Source organism: Saccopteryx leptura, chromosome 5 (assembly GCF_036850995.1).
Source record: "Saccopteryx leptura isolate mSacLep1 chromosome 5, mSacLep1_pri_phased_curated, whole genome shotgun sequence".
Lineage (NCBI taxonomy): Eukaryota > Metazoa > Chordata > Mammalia > Chiroptera > Emballonuridae > Saccopteryx > Saccopteryx leptura.
In genome coordinates this window covers 120,818,371-120,844,147 of record NC_089507.1, presented here as the reverse complement: position 1 = coordinate 120,844,147, position 25,777 = coordinate 120,818,371, and the positions used below count along the sequence as shown (strand labels likewise).

Below are 25,777 nucleotides of genomic sequence, written 5' to 3'. Positions count from 1 at the left end.
AAGTTAAAAGAGTTTAATATAAGATAATAAACCCATGAAAGTAAAACAGGATCATAAGAGAATTTTTAAGAGCCTCAAAATTGGGAAGGCCTGCCTGACCAGGCAGTGGCATAGTAGATAGCGCATTGATGTGAGGATGCCGAGGACCCAGGTTCGAAACCTGCTTGAGTGCAGGGTGGTGGTTAGAGTGTGGGATCATAGACATGACCCCATGGTCGCTGGCTTGAGTCCAAGGTCTCTGGCTTAAGCAAGGAGTCACTGGCTCAGCTGGAGCCCCCCGCCTCATTAAGGCATGCATGAGAAAGCAGTCAATGAACAACTAAAAGTGGTGTAACTATGAGTGGATGCCTCTCATCGCTCTTTCTTTCTGTCTTTCTTTCGTTAAAATAAATAAATAAATAAATAAATAAATAAATAAATAAATAAATAGGAAAGGCCTTTCTCTGAATTACCACAAGCCCAGAAGGCAAAAATAAAAGAATAATATATCTGACTACACTTAAAAATTGAGCTTAGGCCCTAGCTGGTTTGGTCACTTCTTCTTAAGTGAGAGGAGTGGAGATACTGAGACAGACTCCTGCATGCACCCTGACTGGGATCCAGCCGGCAACCCCATCTGGACCCAATGCTTGAGTACGGGCTATTTTTAGTGCCTGAGGCTTATGCGCTTCAGTGCCCAGGGCCACACTTGGGAGCCCCAGGTGTAGTAGGGGAAGAGAGAGAGAAGGGAAATAGGAGGGGGTGCGGAGAAGTACACGATTGCTTCTCCTGTGTGCCTTGCCCTGGCCGGGAATTGAACCCCAGTTGTCCATATGTTGGTCTGACATTCTATCCACTGAGACACCATCCAGGGCCAAGAAAAAATTCTTATCAATAAATATTCACTAAGTAGATATTATGGCATACCATCCTCATCAAAAGCTCTCTGTACTAAAATAAGATACTACTTAGAACAAATTGTTACTTTTATCAAAAATAGAGGAATGACATCTAAAATGTGATCTCTGAACTAGCTATACTTTTCCTCCTTACCATTAGTGGGAGTGAAATCTAACTTCTCTATTAATATGTCAAGGAAATAAAGTCACTGCCAAAAACGGAAGCATCTGTTGTTAGTAGCAATACTTTTGAGATCATGGAAAGCTTATCAGTTCCTGTAGAAAATAGTAAAAGCCTCCTCTTTGGATGAGGCCATAATGAATGTCACTACTTCACAGTTGAAGACCAATGGATTTGAATAAAGACTATTATTTCATTCAATAGAACAAAAGTGCCACCCCATAAAAGAATTGAGCTTACAGTTTGAATATACAGAGATTTCAGAGTATGAGTTTTAATCCTTCATGTATTTGGATAAATTAAATTCCTATAATTTGTTTTTCCCAAGAACATTTCATAGATATTCTACTTTTCTAATGTTTTCATAGACAGTCATAAAAACTACACGTATTAATAATAGATCGTCTTCTTTATACATCAATGTACTCATTTAGCATCACAATCTAGAATGTGGAGGTTAAAAAGATAAGTAGGTTCAGGATTCTGTGTTTGTGTATGCTTATGTGTATATATACAAACAACTTTTAAAATCTTTTATATTTTCCATATGTACAGCATTGTGTTTTTTTCAAACACACACATATACAAATAAATACACAAGAGCATTTGAAAATGACTAAACAAAATACCTCAGAATTAATTTCCTGATGAGCTACTCCTATCTCCTTTTGTTTGCAAAGGTGATTGGTCAGAATTTCATCTTGTAATTTCCTGGCATTCTGCTCTCGAGCAAGTTGCCTCTGAGTGTCGTTTCTCTCTTCTACAACCTAGAGATGCATTTCATTAGGTTCTTGGTCTCATACCATTAAAAAAGAAAGTCACAAGTTTAAGAGCAGACCTTAAAAAAATGTTAAAAGGAGGTAGCCTTTTAAAAAAAATTTTCTGAAGTGAGAAGCAGGGAGGCAGAGAGACAGATTCCCATATGCACTTGACTGGGATCCCAGGGGGTGATGCTCAGTCCATTTGGGGCATAGCTCCATTGCAACCAGAGCCATTCTAGCACCTGAGGCAGAGGCCATGGAGCCATCCTCAGCACCTGGGTCAACTTTGCTCCAATGGAGCCTTGGCTGCAGGAGGGGAAGAGAGAGACAGAGAGGAAGGAGAGGAGGAAGGGTGGAGAAGCAGATGGGCGCTTCTCCTGTGTGCCCTTGACAGAAATCGAACTCGGGACTTCCACACGCTAGGTCAACACTTTACCACTGAGAGGAGATAGCCTTTTTAAACAGAAGGATCTTCCATGAAAAACTCAAACCTTAATTTAAATTACAGCTAAATTTGTCAAACAAAAATACAGTACTATAAAATAAAACTGCTTTACAAGACAACATTTGACTACGTTCATCACAGTGTCAAGGCAATTCAGCCTGTATGTTGACATTTTAAACTGCCAAAATTAATATGTATGTTAATGCTTAAGCTCAATTTAACTTTTACTTCTTTAGAAGCATAAATAGAACGTTTATTAGATGCCAAGTACAATAAATTAATAGTTTTAATTATATATATGACAGTTCATATTTTGAATGAGATAACAATTTTTTTGAATTGTTTTAAACCTACATAATGTACATTAAATCCAAGGGGCATAATTAATATTGATCAAATAATGTAAGAAATAAGAAATTTTTCCCAAAGATAAATTTACCTGATTTAAATTCTTTCTTACAATCTTCAACTCCATCTCTAGTGCTCTAAGAGTGGTTTCAAGTTGTTGGTTCATTTCAACTTCTTTAATATATTGCTCTTCTTTTTTTCTTAACTGATCCCTAATTTTGTCATATAACACATCAGTATTTCTTCTCTTCTCTTTTTCTTCTTTTAAGGTAAATCTGCAGTTAAATACACTCATGTTAAAATTCATTTTGTTAGAAAATAAAAAGTTTAATTTATGATCTGGTTTTACATATGTTGGTTTATTATCCTTATAAAAATTTCTCTGTTCTTGAATTTTTTTTCTTGCCAAGTCTCATGTTTTTATTTCTCACTTCAGTCTCTTCCAGAAGATATATCTACCTGAAAGGCAGGAATGAAAAAACATTTTGCTTCTTCGTAAGTTTCAGTCAATAGAAATTCAGGTTAAGAGGTTAAGAGTATGGAAAGGAATTGTGAAACTATTCAGTAAAGGTAGAGTTGACAATACCCTTTATCCACAGTCCTAATTACTCTTCCATCTGGACAGATCATTTAATTACTAATGAGGAAGAGAAGTGGTTGTGTATAAACAAGTACATGAATTCACTAAAATAAAATTTCAGCTTCACAAAATATCTCAGGTCCCCCTAAAATGACTGACAGTGTAAGTCAGCATGTGCAGCTGTCTTTTATACGAGACACATCTGCTGACTACTGACCTCCAAGGCAAGCCCAGGGAGTCTAATGTCTGTTGCTCTACACTTTCTACGTTTGTTCCTCTGAAACACTTTCAGCTTACCTTGTTCATTATTGCCTACTCTATAAATAACTTTAAAATTTCTTTTGGAGGAAGACAAGATCCATATTTTATTAAGACAATAATAAAGAGTAATATGTGCTTTCAATACAGACCTTGGAATTAATTTTATCCATATATAAGGAAGATGCTGGATAAGCTAACCAGTCATCATTTTCCATTTTACTTTTCATTCCATGTATACATTAAAACTAAAACTGCATTATTTAAAAACATTATTTTGTCTTGAGAAAAATAGCCATTTTATATTCTGTTGGTGGGAATATAAATTAATAGGAACTATCTTGAAAACAATTTAGAAATATGAATCCAAGATCCTTTTAAAAAGTTCTTACACTTAGCCAAATAATACCCTATTAAAAATTTTATTCAGCCCTGGCCGGTTTGCTCAGTGGTAGAGCATTAGCTCAGCAAGTGGATGTTCTGGGTTCAATTCCTGGTCAGGGCACACAGGAGAAGTGACCATTTGCTTCTCCACCCTCCTTTTCCCTCTTCTTTCTCTCCTTCCCCCTCCCACAGTCATGGCTCGACTGGTTCGAGTGCATTGGTCCAAGACGCTGAGGATGGTTCTGTGGAGCCTCTACCTCAGGTGCTAAAAATAGCTCAGTTGTGAACATGGCCCGAGATGGGCAGAGCATCGGCCACAGTGGGGTTGCCAGATGGATCTCGGTCAAGGAGCATGTGGGAGTCTGTCTCTCTGTCTCCCCTACTCACTTGAATTAGAAGAAAAATTTACTCAGAGTATATAATAAAAAATGCAGGAGACGTATATAAGAGACATTCCTAGCAGCATTAATTATAATACACAATAATAAAAGCCAACCAAATTTATTTGTTAAATAACGAGGTTTCCATATGGTGGACTTCTATATGGTCATTCAAATGATGATATAAAAAAGTATACATTAACTTACTACTAGAAGTGTGCTCTGTTAAAAATTGCTACATTATTGCCTGACCTGTGGTGGCACAGTGGATAAAGCATTGACCTGGAACACTGAGGTCCCTGGTCTGAAACCCTGGGCTTGCCTGGTCAAGGCACATATGGGAGTTGATACTTCCTGCTCCTCTCCCCTTCTCTCTCTCTCTCCTCTCTAAAATGAATAAAATCTTTAAGAAAATTACTACATTATTTCCAAAAATGTCATAATTCATAATACTAAAAAAGTGTTCTTTCCTGTAAAATTTTAGAAAGGCAGCGATTTCAAAATTTTCCCTATATATCTGTAAAATAAAAGTAAATATTCAAATATTTCTATAAAACCAAACTGTTTAATACCTCAAATTGCAGAGTTCTTGTTCCAATTCCACTTTTTGATGTTCTACCTGTGATGTCATTTCTTTTGTTTCTGACAGCTCCTTGTGTAGTCCACCAACCCTATTTTCCATCCTTTTAATTTTTCCTGCAAGTAGCTCACAGTGATTTTTTCTAAGTTCTATTAATCTTTCATAGGAAAGAACTGCATCCTGGATTTTCAATAAGTTAACTGAATCTGCATCAGAGAGAAGACAAAAATAGAAATAAAATGGATAAGTACTTTTTGTGTATTAACGACTGTGCATTTTCACACTCACTCACTATACACTGAAGAAACATTTACTGAGTATCTGCAGTGTGGATATTATATAAATACTAAGCTCTGCAAGTAAAACAGACAAGACCCCTTGCTCTCATTTAGCTTAAAGTTCAGTAGAGGATAAAGATAAATAAAATGATAATTATAAATCAGATAGGTGCTATAAGAAAACAGAGTTCCATGATCACATAACAGAACTCAATCTAGCCTGGGCCCAGGGAAGACGTTCCTGAAGAGGAGATGGCCACACTGACGCACACAGATTGAGAGGAAGCAGTAAGACAAAGTGGGACGGAGGGCATTCTAGACTCTACAGCAGGTGCCAAAGCCTACTGCAATCTGCTTCTAGCAAGACAGAGTGCCAGGCGCTGATTTACCCTCCTAGCTGAAGCAAGCAAAAACCAAACAGACAATAAACATTAAAGACTTCTTTTCAAGACAACAGATGTCAGGCAATGAAGGACAATGATTCCTGAAACAAATGAAGCAAGCCTAATGAATGTCTCAGCTCAGGGCCTTGAGAGAATTTCCAGGCCATCACACAGGGAGAAGGGGCTCAGGCAGGGTCTAGCAGACTCCTTGAGTTATGTGATGAAGCCTAGGGTCTGGAGAAACTGAGGCAGAAAGTGATCACAGGTCAGAACACTGGACAGGGGGTGGAACAGAAAGAGAACCCTGGAGATCCTCAGAGCGTACTCAGCTAACGAATGAACAGCGCATATGTTGGGGGAAATCTCTGGTGACCAGAGGAGAAACATCTGGAAAGAGTAGAGAAAACAGTGCCCGGTGCTCACACAGCACCAGGACTCCTGTCTGTTCCCATGAGCCAGGCTGGCACCACTCATAGCTCACAGAAGAGAACAGAGTAGGCAGGGAAGTCCGGCTCAGTGGTGGGGAGTGAAGAGCTCTCGGCCAGCACTGCTCTGGATTCACCTAACAAATCGTAAGAGGGTCAGACTGTTTATAAGTAGCAACTATATCCCGAAACAAAGCTCAAATGGGTAACTAGAGGCATGGGAGCTAATTTTTAAAAACCAAATAGCACTTATAGAAATCGAAGTTATAATGTCAGACATGAAAAATACACTGGGTGGTAATGAGTACCATTAATTATCACAGAATAAAAGATTAGTAACTTTGACAGCAGGAACTTCTGAAAACACAAAATGAATCATGGATTTAAACGCAAGACCTAAAACTATAAAACTTCTAAAAAAAATACTCAAAATTTTGTGATCTAGCGGTAGGCAAAGATTTCTTAGACGTGAACACCAAAAGCAAAGAACAAATGGATAAACTGGATTTCATCAAAAAAGAAAAACTTCCCCTCTTCAAAGGATCCTGTGAAGAGACTGGAAAAACAAGCCACAAACTAGGAGAAAAGGCTTGCAAAAATTATAGCTGATAAAGGAATTGTATCCAGAATATATAAAGAACCCATAAGACTCAACAAATAAGAAAACAAGCAACCTAATTTTTAAAACAACAAAAGATCTGTACCATTTAGAAAAGATACACGGATGACAAATATCTCATGAAGGAAGCTCAACATTTTTAGTTATTAGGGCAATACATACTAAACTACACACCCATCAGAATGGCTAAGATTTTAAAAACTGACAAAGTGTTCGTGAAAACATGGAGGAATTAAGACCTCACACACTGCTGGTGGGAATGGAAAATGGTACAAAACTTCAGAAAACAATTCGCAATCTCATAATAATGGATGTCATGGGGCATGAGGAAACTTATGGGTGATGAATATGGTAATTGTCTGGATTGCGGTGATGAATTCATATGTGTTACTTAGGTGAAAACTATCAAACTATACACTTCATATATGTGTAGTATACCTAACAGAGCTGTGGAGAACAAAGAGCTGTTATAAGAAAATACATTATATAAGACAGTGGCTGTAACACAGACGGAAAGAAGAATACGAAATGATCCAAAATATAGCTAGAGGATCATGGCCTTTAACCTTATAGCAATAAGAATAGCTGAGTCTTCCACATGATGAGATCTGAATTTTTAAATATGATAATAATATGGCTGTAATGCAGACCAAGGCTTCGGGTGAAATGGCAGGAAAAACAGCTCTGAGGTGATTTGGTCTTCAAGGAGGGAAATCTCCACAACATGACCTTGAGCGAAGGCGTGGGAGAGAAGCAGAGAGAGTAAGCACAGGAGATGTTACCATCCACACTGAGAAAGGTACTGTGGAAATCATCACAGCTCTGGGGCTGAGACCATACAATCGCTCTCATTTTATATGAATATATGAATATAGAACATATTTCCCAGATAAATAGCTCAACAGTACACCCCCTGTGATACAGAACTAGACAAGATTTCCATATGTCACTAAGGTTTACATAAAAAGGCTTTACGTTTACACAATGGTGCTACCTTTACAATCCATGCAAAGTTGTTCAGTTAGCAACATGAAATTCTTATAATTGGAGTGAGGTAACTCGCAATGTTCTGAAACTGTTTCAGATGACTGAGTTAAGTCATCAAGGTCATCCATACAATCAATCTTCTCTTTGACCTATGAATAAATAAGTGGTTTTCAAAATGTTGGTAAAATATGCTAAGTGTATAGAGGTGATAAATATACTCCTTTTTATAAAAGCAAAAGCACAGGTATTCTTTTTTTTTTTTTTTTTTCACAGAGATAGAGTCAGAGAGAGGGATAGATAGGGACGGACAGACAGGAATGAAGAGAGATGAGAAGACTCAATCATCAGTTTTTCGTTGCAACACCTTAGTTGTTCATTAATTGCTTTCTCATATGTGCCTTGACCGTGGGGCTACAGCAGAGTGAGTAACCCCTTGCTCAAGCTAGTGACCTTGGGCTCAAGCTGGTGGGCTTTTGCTCAAGCCAGATGAGCCCGCGCTCAAACTGGCAACCTCGGGGTCTCAAACCTGGGTCCTTCCACATCCCAGTCTGATGCTCTATCCATTGTGCCACTGCCTGGTCAGGCAAACACAGGTATTCTTAAAAGAACTGATTTTTATCAAAAAGGTACCTTTATCAGAACCAGTATTTCTAAATTGCTTTCACAAAGTAAATCTCTAGAACAAAGGAAGATTTTCTATTGTTTCACTAAATATATTAGAATGTTTTTACTATAGATATTTTTTGATAATTTATTTACTTATTTTTCTTTTTTTGACAGAGAGTCAGAGGCAGGGACAGGTAGGGACAGACAGACAGGAAGGGAGAGCAATGAGAAGCATCAATTCTTCCTTGTGGTACACTGACTACTTTCTCCTATGTGCCTTGACCAAAGGGCTACAGCAGACCAAGTGATCCCTTTCTCAAGCTAGTGACCTTGGGCTCAAGCTGGTGAGCCTTGCTTAAACCAGATGAGCCTGCATTCAAGCTGGTGACCTCGGAGTTTTGAACCTGGGTCCTCTGGGTCCCAGTCCGACGCTCTATTCACTGCGCCACTGCCTGGTCCGGCTGATAATTTTTTTTTTTTTTTTTTTTTTTTTTGTGTGGCAGAGACAAAGTCAGAGAGAGAAATAGATAGGGACAGAGAGACAGGAAGGGAGAAAGATGAGAAACATCAATTCTTTGTTGCGGCTCCTTAGTTGTTCATTGATTAATTTCTCATATGTGCCTTGACCCGGGGGCTACAGCAGACCGAGTGACTCCTTGCTTGAACCTGGTCCTCTACGTCCCAGTCCGATGCTCTATCCCCTGCGCAACTGCCTGGTCAGGCTGATAATTAATTTTTTTAAATACCTTGTTCTCTTCACTAGAAATTTTCTCTTCAATAGAAATTTTCTCTTCACTAGATGTTTTCTTTGAAGACCTAAAAAAAACCCAGGTTTTTTCAGGTAAGTATTAAATATTTAAAATACAAAAAAGATCTAAACCTACTGTTTCTTATATATGATCTCTGCATTTTAATTAATTTTTTGTAAGGAGAATTAAGCAATAAATAGAAAGAATAACATCAAGGGACAAAGAAAATATACTACTAATAATATTAACACAAAATATTAAAATTAGATGAAGAGGACGGTCAAAGCAAAAGGAAAAGCATAATGTTTGTTCCTTGCATTATTTGATAGGAAGAAACAAGATACTATGGTTTTTTATTGTCATTTTCAATTAAAAGAAGTTTTTACTGGAACTAAAACCTATTTGGAAAGTAGTGCTTAAGTCTATATAGAAACAATTTTATAACAGTCATGGTATTAATTTTTTAAGGACTTACTATGCAACTACTATGCTTTGTTATGAGCATTTTACATGTTTTAGGTACATTTTAATCTTCATAAAAATTGTGGGAAGTAGGCAATATATTATATATTTCACAAAGGAAGAAAATAAGGCACAGAAAGGCTAAGTAGCTTGCCAGAGTCTAATGAGCCGATCGAAAACAAACCCTGAATTCAAATCCAGAAATCTGGCTTCAAAACGTGAGTGTCATAATATGCCTTGAAAGTAACACTTATTTTTAAGTGTGTTTAAGTTCTATGATAGCAAATAAATCTGTATTATTATTCCATTTCTAGCTATAATTATAATTTCTGAAAATTACATAAATTTTTTTAAAAATAAAAAAGATTTTATAACTACGTAATATTGGAAATATTCTTTCAGTAAACTAAAGGTGGGTTTTTCTAAAGAAATTCATCAACAGGCATTCATTCAGCTGTTATTCACCATTGGCACACATACTTTTTGAGCACCAGTATGTCTCAATGCCACCATTGTTACAGAAGGCATGTTTGTTTATACTTTAAATCTTTATAATCTAAAGTAATAATCTGTGATAGATTGTTACTAGTTTGTTTTTCTATTGTACCTAAGTAAGATCTTCCCCTTTCCCCAGAATCTAAGAAAGACTATTAAGTTAATATAAGTTAATACTTCAGAGTAGCATACAAAATCATACTTATTAATGATGATACTGTGAAAGGCACTATAATATCCAGAATCATTACAAATGATTAAACTCCACTCAGTATGATCTCAATGTTTATATATTTATTATTATATAATTTTTAAAATCAGGGTATGATCATGTAACTTTTTTTTTTTGTAGCAGAGACAGTCAGAGAGAGAAATAGATAGGGACAGACAGACAGGAAAGGAGAGATGAAAAACATCAATTCTTCACTGTGGCTCCTTAGTAGTTCATTGATTGATTTCTCATATGTGCCTTAACTGGGGGGCTACAGCAGACCGAGTGACCCCTTGCTCAAGCCAGCAACCTTGGGCTCAAGCTGGTGAGCCTTGCTCAAACTAGATGAGCCCGCGCTCAAACTGGTGACCTCGGAGTCTCGAACCTATAGGTCCTCCGCATCCCAGTCCAACGCCCTATCCACTGTGCCACTGCCTGGTCAGGCTGATCATGTAACTTTTAAGTAATTATCTGCATGTTAACTATATAAGAATATTCCAAGGGGGAACCAATTCTGAACAAAGAACCTTTTACCACAAATCTGGATGTGCTAGAAATATATAATATACTATGGACGACCTGGCCAGGTAGGTCAGTTGGGTAGTGTCATTCCAATACAACAAGGTTGCAGGTTTCAGCCCGAGTCAGGGCACATACATGAATCAAACAATGAATGCAGAAATAAACGGAACAACAAATTTATGTCTCTCTACCTCTCCCCCCCTTGATCTCTCACTAAAATCAATACATTTTGGCCCTGGCTGGTTGGTACAGTGGATAGAGTGTCAGCCCGGCATGTGGTCATTCCAGGTTTGATCCCTGGACATAAGAAGCAATCATATGCTTCTCTTCCCCTCACTCTCCCCCTCTTCTCTCTCTTCTTCTCTTGCAGCCAGTGGCTCAAGTGGTCCAAGTGTGGGCCTCAGGCACTGAGGATAGCTTGGTTGATTTGAGCATTGCCCCAGATAGGGCTTGCAAGGTAGATCCTGGTCGGGGTGCATGCAGGAGTCTGTCTCACTATCTCCCCTCCTCTCACTTAAATAAAAATCAATAAATTAAAAAAAATATTAAAATCAATACACAGTTTGAAAAATATTAAAATTATACACAGTTAACTATAATTTAAAAAATATAATGTAACACAATCAGCGAGCTTTCTAATACTTAATTTAATAAATGCATGCTTCTCTATTGGATATTTTCCAACAATACACAGATATATATTCAATTACAGTTGTCCCTCGCTATATCTTGGTTCACTTTTTGCAGTCTCCCTGTATTGCAGATTTTAAAATTGTATATATCTAATTTTGTATCGCAGATTTTTTGCAATATTGTGGGATTTTGCAGTACATAGGTATCTTTAGATGTTTATTATTTTAATTATTTTTGCGGTAAAGTAAGCATAAGAAGTTTTTATAAGAGTGTGGGAAAGGTTAATAACAGTGTGGGAAAGGTTTATAAGAGTGTGGGGACGGTTTATAAAGCCTTAAAATATATATGAATAATAAAATAAATATAAGGTGGCTACTTTGCGGATTTCCGCCTACTGCAGGGGTTCTGGAACCTAATCCCCATGATAGACGAGGGGCCACTGTGTCACCCATTTCTTTATTGCCTTTCCCAGTAAAAATTCGCTAAAGAGTTATTTATACTTCTTCATAACAGTCTGGCTTTCATGACAGCTATTTATTGAAACTGCTTAATGTAAGAGTCAATTTTTATCTTAACTTTTCAACAGTATCTGATAGAGCTGCACGTTCTCTTGCTTGTCCTGTACACTACATCATGATGCTTTATTTCCATAAAAAATAATCATTGCTAATATTCCTTCACCTAGAAATAAAAAATTTATAGATTTCACAATCTACCATCCTGATCTATTTCAATTTCACTGCTGTTACCATTCACTAGAAGCAGACCACCAGAATTAGCCTCTCCAACACTGGCTCTTCTGATGTCCATTTTTCATTTTCATTTTTATTTACTTTCTTAATTTGCAGGCCAGGACCACTATTTTAAAAGTCCTTCAAAGAAACAGAATAAAAAAGAGTGAAGAAAGCCTATTTGAATTTTGGGATACCATCAAATAAAACAATTTGTGAATGACTGCAGTTCCAGATGAAGAAGAGAGGGTGAAAGGGGTTAAAAGCTTATTTAAAGAATCAGTGGCTGAGAACTTCCCCAACCTGGGAAGAGATTTGGACTTCCAAGTTCCTGAAACTCACAAGTCACTAGATAAACTCAAAAAGATCTTCTTCAAGACACATTATAATAAAATTGCTAAACATCAAAGACAAAGTGAGAATCGTAAAACAGAAAAAAAATGAGGTCTGTAACTTAAAAGGAAACTCCCGTGAGTCTGTCAGTACGTTTCTTAGCAGAGAACATACAGGACAAGAGAAAGTAGGACATGTTCAAACTTCTCAAAGAAAAAAACTGACAACCAAGAACACTCAGTCTAGCAAAGCTGCCTTTCAGAAATGAAGGCAAAATTTAAAAAACAAAGCAAAAACAAAACCAAAAACAAAACTTTCACAGACAACCAAACCTGAGAAAGTTAATCACCACAAGACCTACTGAAATAAAAGGACAATAATAGATAATATAAACGTGAAAATATAGTCAAATTCAGAACACATTAATAATGTAATATGATGGTGTATTAACCAAATAATCCTACTATTAAAGCTAAAAAATTACTATAAATAACTATAGCTATAATACTTTAATAATGAATACTTTGCAACATAAAAAGAGGTAGGTTGTGACATTAAAAACATAAAAGGGGCCCTAGCCAGATAGCTCAGTTGGTTGGAGAGTTGTCCCAGAGCATGAAGGTTGCCGGTTCGATTCCCTTATCAGGGAACATACAGGAGCAGCTCGATGTTCCTGTCTCTCTCCCTGCCTCTCTCTCTCTCTCAAAACAAAACAAAACAAAACAAAACATAAAAGGGGAGAGTAAATACGTAAAGTTTTGTAAAAAAAACCGAAGCTGTTATCAACATAAAATACACTGTTATATGATATTTTATATAACTACAGAAGCCAAACCTACAATAGATTCACAAAAGAAAAACAGAACTTAATTAAAGCATACCACTATGGAAAACCAATTCAAAAAGGAAGGCAAAAAGGAAAAAAGGAACAAGGATGCCCTGGCCGGATAGCTCGGTTAGTTAAAGCTTCATTCTGAAGCACAGGGGTTGTCAGTTCAATCCCTGGTCAAGGAACATAAAAAAATAAATTGATGTTCCAGTCTGTTTGTCTGTCTCTCTCTACTCCTGGTGCCCCCATCCTCTCTCTCTAAAATCAGTAAATAATTTTTTTTTAAAAAAAGCACAAGGAAACTACAAAACAGCCAGAAAACAGTAAGATTCCATTTATAAATTGTTACCTGTTAATTACTTTGTAAATGGATTGAATTCTCAAATCAAAAGGCACAGAATGGCTTGACAGATTAAAAAATAAGATCCAACTATTGTATATGCTGCCTATAGGAGACTAAATTTATCCTTAAAGATATGTACAAGCTTAACGTGAAGGGATGGAAAAGATATTCCTTGCAAGTGGAAACCAAATGAGAACAGTTATAGCTATGCTTATATCAGACAAAACAGACTTTAAGCCAAAATTGTAGTAGGAGACAAAGGAGGTCTGGATATAATGGTAAGGGATCACTTCATAAAAAAGAAATAACAATTATAAATATATATATATACACCCAACATTAGAGCACCTAAGAATATTAAGCAAATACTAACAGATTTAAAGGTAGAAATAGACATTACAATAATATTAGAGGTTGTCATATCTCACTTTCAGCAATACACATAGATCATCCAGACAGAATCAACAAGGAAATGTTAAACTGAAACAAACATTAGATCAAATAGACCTAATAAACATTTACAGGCAATTTCATCCATCCTTTACCAGGATCTCAAAGAGATGTCTGTGCTCCCCTGTTCACTGTAGCATTATTCACAATAGCCATCCTTTACCAGGATCTCAAAGAGATGTCTGTGCTCCCCTGTTCACTGTAGCGTTATTCACAATAGCCAAGGTATATAAATAGAGTAAGTATTCATCAGTAGATAAATGGACACAGAAGATGTGGTGTGTATGTATATATATGTTTATGTGTGTTTATACTACATATACACATGTATACATGGACATATATATCCTGTATGTAACATTTATATAAGTATCCTTGATGCATATATGTATATTATATATCCTTAATATCCATCATACTACATACATAATATACATAATGACCTATTATATGTCATATATACATAATATATAATAAATGTCCTTAGACTGTGTGCAGGTGTATATACAAGTCGTGTTTTTCCATAGGTTCTAGTTTTGAAATTGAAGCTGTTGGGATAAAGGAATGACACATTTGAAATTCTGAAACATACTGCTTAATTACCCTTCAAAAAAGATGTGTCAATTTTTATCTACCAATGTTGTATAAGAAATCCCTTTTCTCCCATTTGCCAACCCTGGTTATTTTATTTTTATTTTTTTTAGCGAGACAGGGACAGAGAGAGATACACATAGAGATGGACAGATAGGGACAGACAGACAAGAAGGGAGAGAGATGAGAAGCATTAAGTCTTCATTGCGGCACCTTAGTTGTTCATTGATTGCTTTCTCATATGTGCCTTAACTGGAGGGCTACAGCAGAGTGAGTGACCCCTTGCTCAAGCCAGTGACCTTGGGCTTCAAGCCAGCAACCTTTGGGCTCAAGCCAGCAACCATGGGGTCATGTCTATGATCCCACTCTCAAGCCATCAAATCTGTGCTCAAGAGCTGGTGAGCCTATGCTCAAGCCAGATAAGCCTGTGCTCAAGCTGGCGACCTTGGGGATTCAAACCTGGGTCCTCTGTGTCCTATGCTCTATCCACTGTGCTGCTGCTTGGTCAGGCAACCCTTGTTATTTTTTAAAATAAAATATTTATCATCATGACTTCAAAAAATGGTATCTCATTGTTAATTTGCATTTTCCTCATTATCAGGAAAGGTTGAATATCCCTAGTAGAAAAATATAATTTGTTGATAAGGAATATTAGCTTAAATTAGAATCTGTTTTACAGGGAAATAATTACTTATTGTTAAATATTGCTATAGGCTTACCAATTAGAACCCTCACTCTCCATAACAGGAAGTCTCTGGTTGTCAGTGTGTTTGCTCCTCCTTTGCTGAGTTAACTCACTGCTGTCAGCAGCAGCAGCATTCAATGTTCCCTGCACTTCCATTTCACTACTCGTATGCATCTTATTTTCTTCTTCAACCTTTAATAAAAGTTTGATATTAAGAATAATTGTTATTACTTCATTAAAAAAACATTTGTATTTCCATTAATTTTGTCGCTTGGCTCTTAGTTTGTCATGACTTTCATCAATAAAAATAGTTTTGTGCTTAATTTTACCATTACAGATCACTGAATAGTTGTAAATTCTGCTTCATTTCTGTTTCAGTAAAGAAGCAGAATTTTCCAAAACTTCAAAAAGGGCTTTCTTAATTTTGTGCTCTTCTTCACATCCACTCTTTGCTACTTAACATGCCCCCTACCTCCCCGCTCCCATTTGTCAGACAGAAATAAGACAAAGACACATCATTTGTCCTCTTGTCTTAACCACCTGCAGTTTTCATTACACAGCCAGATAGAGGACGTGACATTGCGCCTCAGTGACAGATAGGGAGCCTTCCTCTGTCTGCACTAAGCTGTTCTTTCCCCCGTTGCTGTTTACAGTTCCTTTTGCTCTAAGGCTCTGGGGTCATCAAAAAGGGATAGTGTTCATATACTATATAAGGCAAAACCTTTGGAAAATGAGTAATGCTCCCCAAATTTCACATTCAATAATCGTAAATTTATAGCTAGAGGGTATGGTATAGAAATAATTATTTACTTAACCCCATATTTGCCGAAAATGGGAATAGAACCAAGAAAGTTAAAGCAGTAAAATCTGAGATTTCTTTCAGCAATATTTCTCCTGACATATCTCCTTTGGCAAGGGAAACAAAAGAAAAATAAACAAGTGGAACTATATCAAACTAAAGAGGTCTTTGCACAGAAAAAAAAAACAAACCACCAACAAAATGAAAGGATAACCTACTGAATGGGAGAATATACTCACTAATGATACATCTCATAAGCATCCAAAAATACATCTCATAAATATTCAAAATTTATAAATAACTCATACTACTCAACATAAAAAAAAATCATATTAAAAACCAGGCAGCCTGACCAGGCAGTGGCGCAGTGAATAGAGCGTTGGACTGGGACGCGGAGGACCCAGGTTCGAGACCCTGAGGTCACCAGCTTGAGCACGGACTCATCTGGTTTGAGCAAAGCTCACCGGCTTGGACCCAAGGTCGCTGGCTCCAGCAAGGGGTTACTTGGTCTGCTGAAGGCCCATGGTCAAGGCACATATGAGAAAGCAATCAATGAACAACTAAGGAGACTCAACGAAGAATTGATGTTTCTCATCTCTCTCCCTTCCTGTCTGTCTGTCCTTACCTGTCCCTCTCTCTGTCTCTGTCTCTGTCACACACACAAAAAAAAATCTCCTGAATGTTTCTAAAAAAAAAAAACCAGGCAGAGGGTCTGAATAAACATTTCTCTAAAGACAACAGATGGCCAATAGATATATGAAAAGATGCTCCACATCACTAATCATCAGAGAAATGCAAATTAAAACCAAAATGAGATACCACCTCACACCTGTCAGAATGACTATCGTCAATATATCCACAAATGACAAGTACTGGCAAGAATATGAAAAAGGGAACTCTTGTGCACTACTGGTGGCAATGCAGATCATTGAAGACACTATAGAAAATAGTATGGAGTGTCCTCAAAAAATTAAAAATGGAACCGTCTTATGAACTTAGTGATTCCACTTCTGGGTATATATCCAAGAAACTTAAAACACTAATTCAAAAGAATATATGCACATTTTTATTCATATATTTATTACAACATTATTTACAACAGTCATGCTTTGATATGACTCAAGTATCCATTAATAGACAAGTGGATAAAAAAGAAGTGGTACATAGATACAGTGGAATATGATTCAGGCATAAAATCAATGAAAACTTACCATTTGAAACGGCATGGATGGAACTAGATATATTATGCTAAGTAAAATAAGTCAGGCAGAGAAGGACAAATACCATGATTTCACTTATAAGTAGAATCTAAAGAACATAATAAACTAACAAACAAAGGAGAAACAAACTCATAGATATAGAGAACAGAATGACGGTTGCCAGAGGGAAAAGGGGTGGGCAACTGGGTGAAAAAGGTAAAGAAATTAAGAAGTACATTTTGGTAGTTACAAAATGATCACAGGGATGTAAAATACAGCATAAGAAATATAGTCAAGTCTACGGCCATCCCACCCTGAACGCGCCCGATCTTGTCTGATCTCGGAAGCTAAGCAGGGTTGGGCCTGGTTAGTACTTGGATGGGAGAAATATAGTCAATAATATTGTAATGATTATGGTGCTAGGTACGTATTGGAAATATCGGTGAAAATACATTGCAAAGTATATGATTTTTTAAAATAGTATACTATATATTTTTTATTGAATTTATTAGGATGATACTGGTTAATAAAATTGTGTAGGCTTCAGTGTACAATTCTAAAATACATTATATATATATATTGCATTTTGTGTTCACCACTCCAAGTCATTCTCCTTCCATCACGATTAGTTCCCCCTGTACCCTCTTCTACCTCCCCCACCCTGCTTCCCCTCTGATGATCACCGTTATGTTCTCTGTCTCCAAGTTGTTTTTTTCTTTTTATTATCTAACCACTATGCTGTATACCTGAAACTAATACAAAATAACAATGAACATAAACTATAATTGAAAAACAAACAAAAATTTTTAAAAAAGGATAATGACTCAAGAAGAAGCAAACTTTAAATTATTAGGAGTCAAAATGATTAACAACAATAAGAAAAAAATGAACTCTTAAACTCTGATTCAGGCCCTTGCTTGTTGGCTCAGTGGTAGAGCATTAGCTGGTATGTGGAAGTCCTGTGTTCAATTCCTGGTCAGGGCACAGAGGAGAGGCAATCATCTGCTTCTCCACTCCTCCCCCTCTCCCTTCTCTCTCTCTTTTTTCTCCCACAGCCATGGCTTGATTGATTCGAGCACGTTGGCTCCGGGTGCTGAGAATGGTTTTGTGGAGCCTCTGCCTCAGGCACTAAAAATAGCTCAGTGGCGAGCATAGGCCCCAGGTGACCAGAGCATTGGCCCAAGATAGGGGTTGCTGGGTAGACCCTGGTTAGGGTGCATGCATGAATCTGTCTCCATATCTCTCCTTCTCCCACTTAAAAAAAATTAATTCAAATGATATACTATGATAGTTTATGTATGCATCAATATAGTTATCTAGTGCATCCATGTCTGATATGTTCTATATTCACTAATGATTGTGGATAAAAAAATTAATAATATTTACTGATTTTCTACACTGAAAGAAATAAATTAAAAAGCTATTGTTTGTACCCTAACAACAAAAGGTTCCACCCAAAAAAGTGGATTCCCCTCATAGGCAGTAGAGATGATTTTATGATCCCATTCTCTCCCTGAATGTATACCCTGAGGTCACTTACATAAAGATCACAAAGAAGAATAAAGCTTTAATCTTTATTAGTTAAACCCTGCATTAGTGACTAGCAATATGACACTGAACATTCTGAACTACTGATGATGAATACTCTCTCACATGAATCCATTTCAATGGCCATTATTGTTATATTGTTCATAATTTCAACCATTTAATCATATAATTCAGTACTTGATACTACCTTCTTTATCATGTAAGGAAGTTATAAAAATGAAAGACACAAACAATATTTGGGTATACTTTTAGCATCAATTACAAATATAAAGTTTAGCTATTGAGTTACTATAGATTCTAGCACTATTTTAAATCTTGTAATTAGTTAAAAGTTTATAAAAACATTATTATATATGATTTATGGACTCTGAAAGCCTAGCTTGAAAGGTAATTTCATTTGGACTATGTTACATTAATAAAACATAGAAAATAGTATTACACCAGAAAGTTAAAGTTAACTTTCTACTTACCTGTGGACGGTCCTTCTCCTGATCAACGAGCCTTTCTTGCTCTTCCTGCAATGTCACTGTTAACTCCAGCTTTGCTGACAAATCTACGTGGTAGTTAAAATGAACTACTTAGAACAGTTAAAGCTATAATCTTTATAAAAATAGAAAATACATTTATTAATTGAGAGTCTAAGCTGAATCTTTAGCTGAATATTTACTACTTTAGAAATACTTCCGCCCTGGCCAGACAGCTCAGTTGGTCAGGGCATCGCCCTGCAGTGCAGAGGTTGCAGTTCAAGCCCTGGTCAGGCCAGGTACAGGAACAGACTGATGTTCCTGCCTCTCTCTCCCCCTTCCTCTCTTTCTAAAACCAATAAATAAAGATTTTAAAAAATAATAAAGAAAAAGAAATACTTCTAATTACTGAAAACTTTAACAAAGCATCTGGGAAATATTAGATGCCACAAAGTTCAAGGTATAGAAACATCTCAAACCTACAGAACCTCTCTCATTCGTAGCCGTAATCCAGGGACTGCCTGTACTCAGGTATCACCTGAGAATCCTGGAATCAAGACTCATCGGTTCAGGGGTCCAAGTGGTCAAGATTATTTTCATAGTAATACTAATTGTTATTTGTAACTTTCACCCTCATTTTCTGATAAGTGTATAGTAGAATTTTCCACAGACATGATGTGACAACATTAAAGCTCTAATGGTTTGTAGGTACAGTTTTAATGGCTAATAAAAGGTATGATTTTAGTACTTATTTATCAACTTGTTCGGTTTGAATTTCTAATATTGTAACTATCAATAAGTACTTCCCACTTAAAAATTTGTTTTGGAATTCTCAATAATTTTTAAAAGTATAAAAGGATTCTAAAGCCAAAAGATTTCAGAATTACTGTTTTAAAAGATGTGTCTAGCCTGACCAGGTGGTGGCACAGTGGATAGAGTGTTGGACTGGGATGTGGAGGACCCAGGTTCGAGACCCTGAGGTCGCCAGCTTGAGAGCGGGCTCATCTGGTTTGAGCAAGGCTCACCAGCTTGGACCCAAGGTCACTGGCTTGAGCAAGGGGTCACTCGGTCTGCCAAAGCCCCATGGTCAAGGCACATATGAGAAAGCAATCAATGAACAACTAAGGGGCCACAATGAAGTACTGATATTTCTCATCTCTCTCCCTTCCTATCTGTCTCTCTCTCTGACTCTCTCTGTCTCTGCCACACACAAAATAAAAATAAAAATAAAAGATGTGTCTAATCAGAGTATCTGTTGTCTTAAGATCATCAGTGTAACAACAGTAAGATGAATAAAGTTAAACACTGTTGACATGTTAGGAATTGAAGATTTACTCTAGATAAAGGTCAGATTTCAAATAAACACTTTAAAACAGTAGAAAAATTTTAGAAATAAAGATCAACCTCTGGGAATTCCTAAAAAGTATGGGAACTTTACTATAGGCACTGGGAACTGTAGGTATCAAAACAAAAGTAAAAACATCTATTTTTAGTTTACATTTTTGTTATCTTTTTTTCTGTAAATATCTTTTTTGTGAAACATGGATACCAACAATATTACTCATGTCAAAACCTACAATTAAACTTGAAAAAGAAAAGGAATTAGGAATAAGAAGCCCATCTGCATGCCACTGTCCTGTACTGCTGCCCCGAGTGCAACGCAGTAGACACTCACCTGACCTGGACGGCTGTGCGCCCACCCTCCCTCCTGCTTTCTCAGGAACGGGGTCCTGCACTTCAAAAGCAGGCTGCATGGGTTTTGAAACAAGACGTTTAATAAATAATGTATATTTCATATACTCTGTAGTTAATACTTCAATATAAAAATATGAAAGTTATTACCTTCAAGTGAGAATATTTCTCAGAGGAATCTAAAGAACAAACGGACATATACTCAATTCAATGAGAAACAGAAGTAACTGTACATTCATGCAGAGTGAGTACTGAGCCGAATCCTCGCGCCTGGCTTTGGGAATGATTACTCTTGGTGTTAGTGGTTTTCTATTTTTTTTCAAGGGGCAGGCAGATTAGAACACCAACTAGACAGAAATGTGAATACACTATTAATACGGAAGTAAAAATGGGAATAAAGGTTTAACAAAACATGCAGGTGAGATTTCAAAAATAAGATTATGTTTTGAACTAAAATAAAAACGAGTGCAGTACCAAAGTGAATATAATGCTTGATGGGAGAAAAGTGATCTTTAACCAGAGGACAATCACGACCCAGACATGATAAAGGTGAAACAGATGCAACAGCACATCTTTGCTGCAGCACGTCAGAATCACTTATACTATTATGCTACAAGTATTGATCATAATGTTCTTCAATCTGGCCTGGAATTTAGGAAGTTCATGACTGTGATGTCAGTTCAGTTGAATGCATAATTCTTTTTTTTAACTTATTATTATATTTTTTAAAGATTTTATTAATTCATTTTAGAGGAAAGAGAGAGAGGGGGAGAGAGAGAAAAAAGAGGGAGGAGCAGAAAGCATCAACTCCCATATGTACCTTGACTGGGCAAGCCCAGGGTTTTGAACCGGCAAATGTATAATTCATTTATCAACAGAGAAAGTGTTATAAAATGATTTGCTTGTATACACTTATAGAATAATAGTTATTAAAAGTATTCATTTTTTTTCATACCAATGTGGGCTACTGGTACGCCTACATTTCTTGTATCCTCTACTTTAGGCATCTTAAAGTTTCTTGATTCACTCATACAAGAAGGTATGTACAACACATCTAAGAAATAACGTAAAATGAACTTTGAATATTGAAATATGGTTACTACAAACAAAAAGAATTCATTTAACTGCCATGGAAATAGATATTAAAATCCTTTTTATTTCTAAATCAGTAATATATACTGAAAATAACATTTGTACCACTTAAGGGAATAAACTCTAATCTCTTTTATTTCCAAAATCAGTGTGGTATACTATACAGGTTTTTAAAGGAGTTTTAGAAAACAGCTATCTTATCAAAACCTGAGCTACCATAAAAGCCAGCCAATGCTTCTGTATTCAAATGACTCTCACCGTACTATAAATACCAATGTAACTTGTACCTTGGGTACCTGGTGACCACGAGGAGGGCAAATGAGGGGCCACGGTCACCCCAGGCTCGCCCCGTCCTGCTCCCTGTACTCTGGAGCAGTGGTGATCTCATCTCCTGTCCTGGGGCCAGGATCCCAGTCATCTCAGGTGAGGGCTCTCACATTCCCTCCTCAACTCCAAATCACCCAGCTCATGCCTTCCTCCCTCCCTCCTTCTCTTCACTCTCTCCCTTTCCTCTTCAAAAGAAATTTCCAGATCTGTGGTCTTCATTCTCCCCTCTTACACTCGCTTCCTGTACTCCGTCGTGCCTTCCCTGCTCTGAGGAGCTCTAGGACTGGGGTCTCTCTCTCCGTTCTTGCCAACTAGAGATACGCTGCTCTTCATTTCTCTGAAGCACTAGTTTATCAACTCCACCACATATACCTGCTTCTGTTTCCTTCACTCACTCCGTGTGATTTCTGCCTTTCTCACCCTTCACTCCCTATTTTGTTCTTTTCCTCTTCCTTACACCAGACTCTCCTGGGCCTCAGTGTCTCCTGAAATGGAACTGACACTTCAGCACCTGCGGGGCACCTCAGTAGCTCCCTTGATGGCACTGGTAAGATTCACAGCTACCTCCTTTCACTTCTCCTTTACTCACTACGCGTTTGACCAAGACTTTCTATGCTTTTAGAGTATGTGAGAAATTCATGTTAATCAACATTCTGTCAAAAGACTTTTTAAAACAAATACAGTTCTTACCTTCTACTTGCCCATTTAGTGTATCTTTTCCTCTTTGACCTGCAGCCTCAGGTAAGTCATCAACAGACTTCTGTGGGAGACTTGTAGAGGAACTCTGTTACGATTTGTATTGATAATGCATTACATAAGATTTCCTAACCCCTTTCTACAAAAACATCTCAATTTCACACTTCAAAAGCATTTAGACTTAAAAATAAGAAAACGTGTTGACTGAAACATTTAACTAGCTCCCCTCACATGTGGTCTCTAGAGCAAGCTTTCTTTTATCTTCATTTGGCTACTGGCTGCATATTGAGCAAGAAAAGTCAGAGAAGATACTTTTGTAGAGAAAATACTGATGTGTATGCACATTTTAACATGGAATTAACTTTAAAATACCTAACTCTACTTTGCATTCCCCACTGAAATGAGAGGACATTTTAAATACCTTTTCAAACAAATTATTGTTATTTTTTTAATTTCTTTTTTGTGACAGAGACAGAGTCAGAGAGAGGGACACACAGGGACAGACAAGCAGGAATGGAGAGAGATGAGAATCATCAATTCTTCGTTGTGGCTCCTTTTTAGTTGTTCATTGACTGTTTTCTCCTATACACCTTGACCAGGGGGCTACAACAGAGTAAGGGACCCCTTGCTCAGGCCAACGGCCTTGAGCTTCAAGCCAGTGGCCATGGGGACATGTCTATGATCCCACACTCAAGCTGGTGAGCCCGCACTCAAGCCGGATGAGCCTACGCTCAAGCCAGTGACCTCGGGGTTTCAAACCTGGGTCCTCCATGTCCCCCATATTCTCTAACCTAACATTCTCCATTCCCCCTATACAAAGCACTGACACTGACTTACACTGGATTGCTGTTTACTTGTTTTTCTGCCCCTCCCCTTCACTGTAGCCTAACCCCTGAACCTGTACGTTCAGTGTCTACTGCCCAGCACATAGTTGGTATTCAATAACAGAAAATTATTTAATGTCAAAACGTGAGATCTCATCAAGGCTTCCGGTGCCAGAACAGCACAGGCCTCGGGACAGGTCCCTGAGAGCAGTCCACTGAAACTTAGCACCCCACCCGCACGAGAGATCCACAGAGCCCTCTGACTGTCGCCTCTGTCTTTACCCTACAGCCACTTTATTGTCCTTCAGGTTTACAAAAAGTGTCCTCAGTATTTCATAAGTCCCTGAATACCATGGGGATCACTGGGCCTTACATTTCCATAGCATCCTTTACAGTTTACAGAGTGTTTTCACATTTGTTACCACACTGGTTCATCACACATAGGTGACAGGTGGGTACTGGCACCCTTATTATGAACGAGGTCACTGACGTTCCAACAGGATAAAGTAAGATGTCCCAAGAAGTGACTGACCGGGACTGCTGGCAGCACCTGACTTCATTTGCAGTGTCAGCACCATTAGGCGGCAGATGCAGCCCCGTGTCTCTTCCCACAGTTGTCACCTCAGAACAGCTCAGCATGCTTTACACTTTGGCTGCCACAGGGGTACTCACAGCATGCCCTTTGAACGACCCAAACCAGCTGTGATTATGGAAACACTGCCAATCCAAACAGGTGTTATTCTACTGCTACATGCTTACCACTATTCACCATGCTTTTCTTTCTCAGGAAATGTTCCTTGCACACCTACTTGACAACCCAAATAGAACAATACTTTGTTAACCTTGGCCGGTTTGCTCAGTGGTAGAGCGTCGGCCTGGAGTGCAGGAGTCCCGGGTTCGACTCCCGGCCAGGGCACACAGGAGAAGCACCCATCTGCTTCTCCACCCCTCCCCCTCTCCTCCCTCTCTGTCTCTCTCTTCCCCGCCTGCAGCCGAGGCTCCATTGGAGCAAAGTTGGCCCGGGCGCTGAGGATGGCTCCTTGGCCTCTGCCTCAGGCACTAGAATGGCCCTGGTTGCAACAGAGCGACGCCCCAGATGGGCAGAGCATCGCCCCTTGGTGGGCATGCCGGGTAGATCCCGATCAGGCGCATGCGGGAGTCTGTCTGACTGCCTCCCCATTTCCAACTTCAGAAAAATACCAAAAAAATAAATAAATAGAACAATACTTTCCAAGTATGAAGATAGAAAAAACTGTAATCCAAATTGTTTCTCACTAAATCTCATTAGGAGTTTCATGTGTCCATATAAACCACAGTAACATACACTTGGCACAGGGTGAGTTATAATAATTTTTTAGTTTTTACATAAACTCCAGAACCCAAATTGATTACTTATGCATTCAAAGCCTTAATTTTATATAATATACTACACTAATTTCATAAATGAATCTTGTAAATTAGCAGAATTGGACTCTGCAGTATCATTACACAGCATGGAGCAAATGTAGGTTTACTGGTGTGACTGTGTGAAGCACGGGGTTAAACACTATATTATTTTCCACACAAACAACTGTAAACCTACGTTTGCCCAGCCCTGCATTTAGCACATAGTTATTTTATTAATTATAGGTTAAAAAACATAAGAGATAATTTTTACGGGTCAATATAGAGGTGAGAAAGTAAAGTCAAAGCATCCCCTATATGTTTTTTTTAAATTAATTTTAATGGGGTGACATTGATAAATCAGGGTACATATGTTCAGAGAAAACATCTCTAGATTATTTTGACATTTGATTATGTTGCATACCCCTCACCTAAAGTCAAATTATCTCCCTATATGTTTTAATATCACAATGCTGATATTTATAATAATAATAAAAATAAAAGATAGTACCTCAGAATCCCAAGGTGATTCTACATCTTCATCTTCTCCTAATCCTAGTGATGACGTTTTATCTTCTCCTAATCCTAATGCTGACATTTTATCTATAAAATAGTAGTCACAGAAA

General features: G+C 37.6%; 1 protein-coding gene across 2 annotated transcripts in view; it reads right to left on the bottom strand.

Annotated features, from left to right (window-relative positions):
- ANKRD26 (ankyrin repeat domain containing 26) overlaps positions 1–25,777 on the bottom strand; it is a 103,232-nt gene that overhangs the window by 28,437 nt on the left and 49,018 nt on the right. The window contains exons 12-23 of one of the 2 annotated variants that reach the window (XM_066387250.1): positions 25,663–25,754; positions 22,939–23,032; positions 21,785–21,883; positions 20,980–21,008; positions 20,813–20,885; positions 19,144–19,226; positions 15,162–15,319; positions 8,840–8,909; positions 7,495–7,636; positions 4,788–5,001; positions 2,705–2,888; positions 1,689–1,826 (exon numbers count right to left, since the gene is read on the bottom strand). In XM_066387250.1, the coding sequence (XP_066243347.1) occupies positions 1,689–1,826; positions 2,705–2,888; positions 4,788–5,001; positions 7,495–7,636; positions 8,840–8,909; positions 15,162–15,319; positions 19,144–19,226; positions 20,813–20,885; positions 20,980–21,008; positions 21,785–21,883; positions 22,939–23,032; positions 25,663–25,754 (1,376 nt within the window). The remainder of the gene's footprint in view (positions 1–1,688; positions 1,827–2,704; positions 2,889–4,787; positions 5,002–7,494; positions 7,637–8,839; positions 8,910–15,161; positions 15,320–19,143; positions 19,227–20,812; positions 20,886–20,979; positions 21,009–21,784; positions 21,884–22,938; positions 23,033–25,662; positions 25,755–25,777) is intronic. The other variant, XM_066387251.1, reaches the window with a different exon arrangement.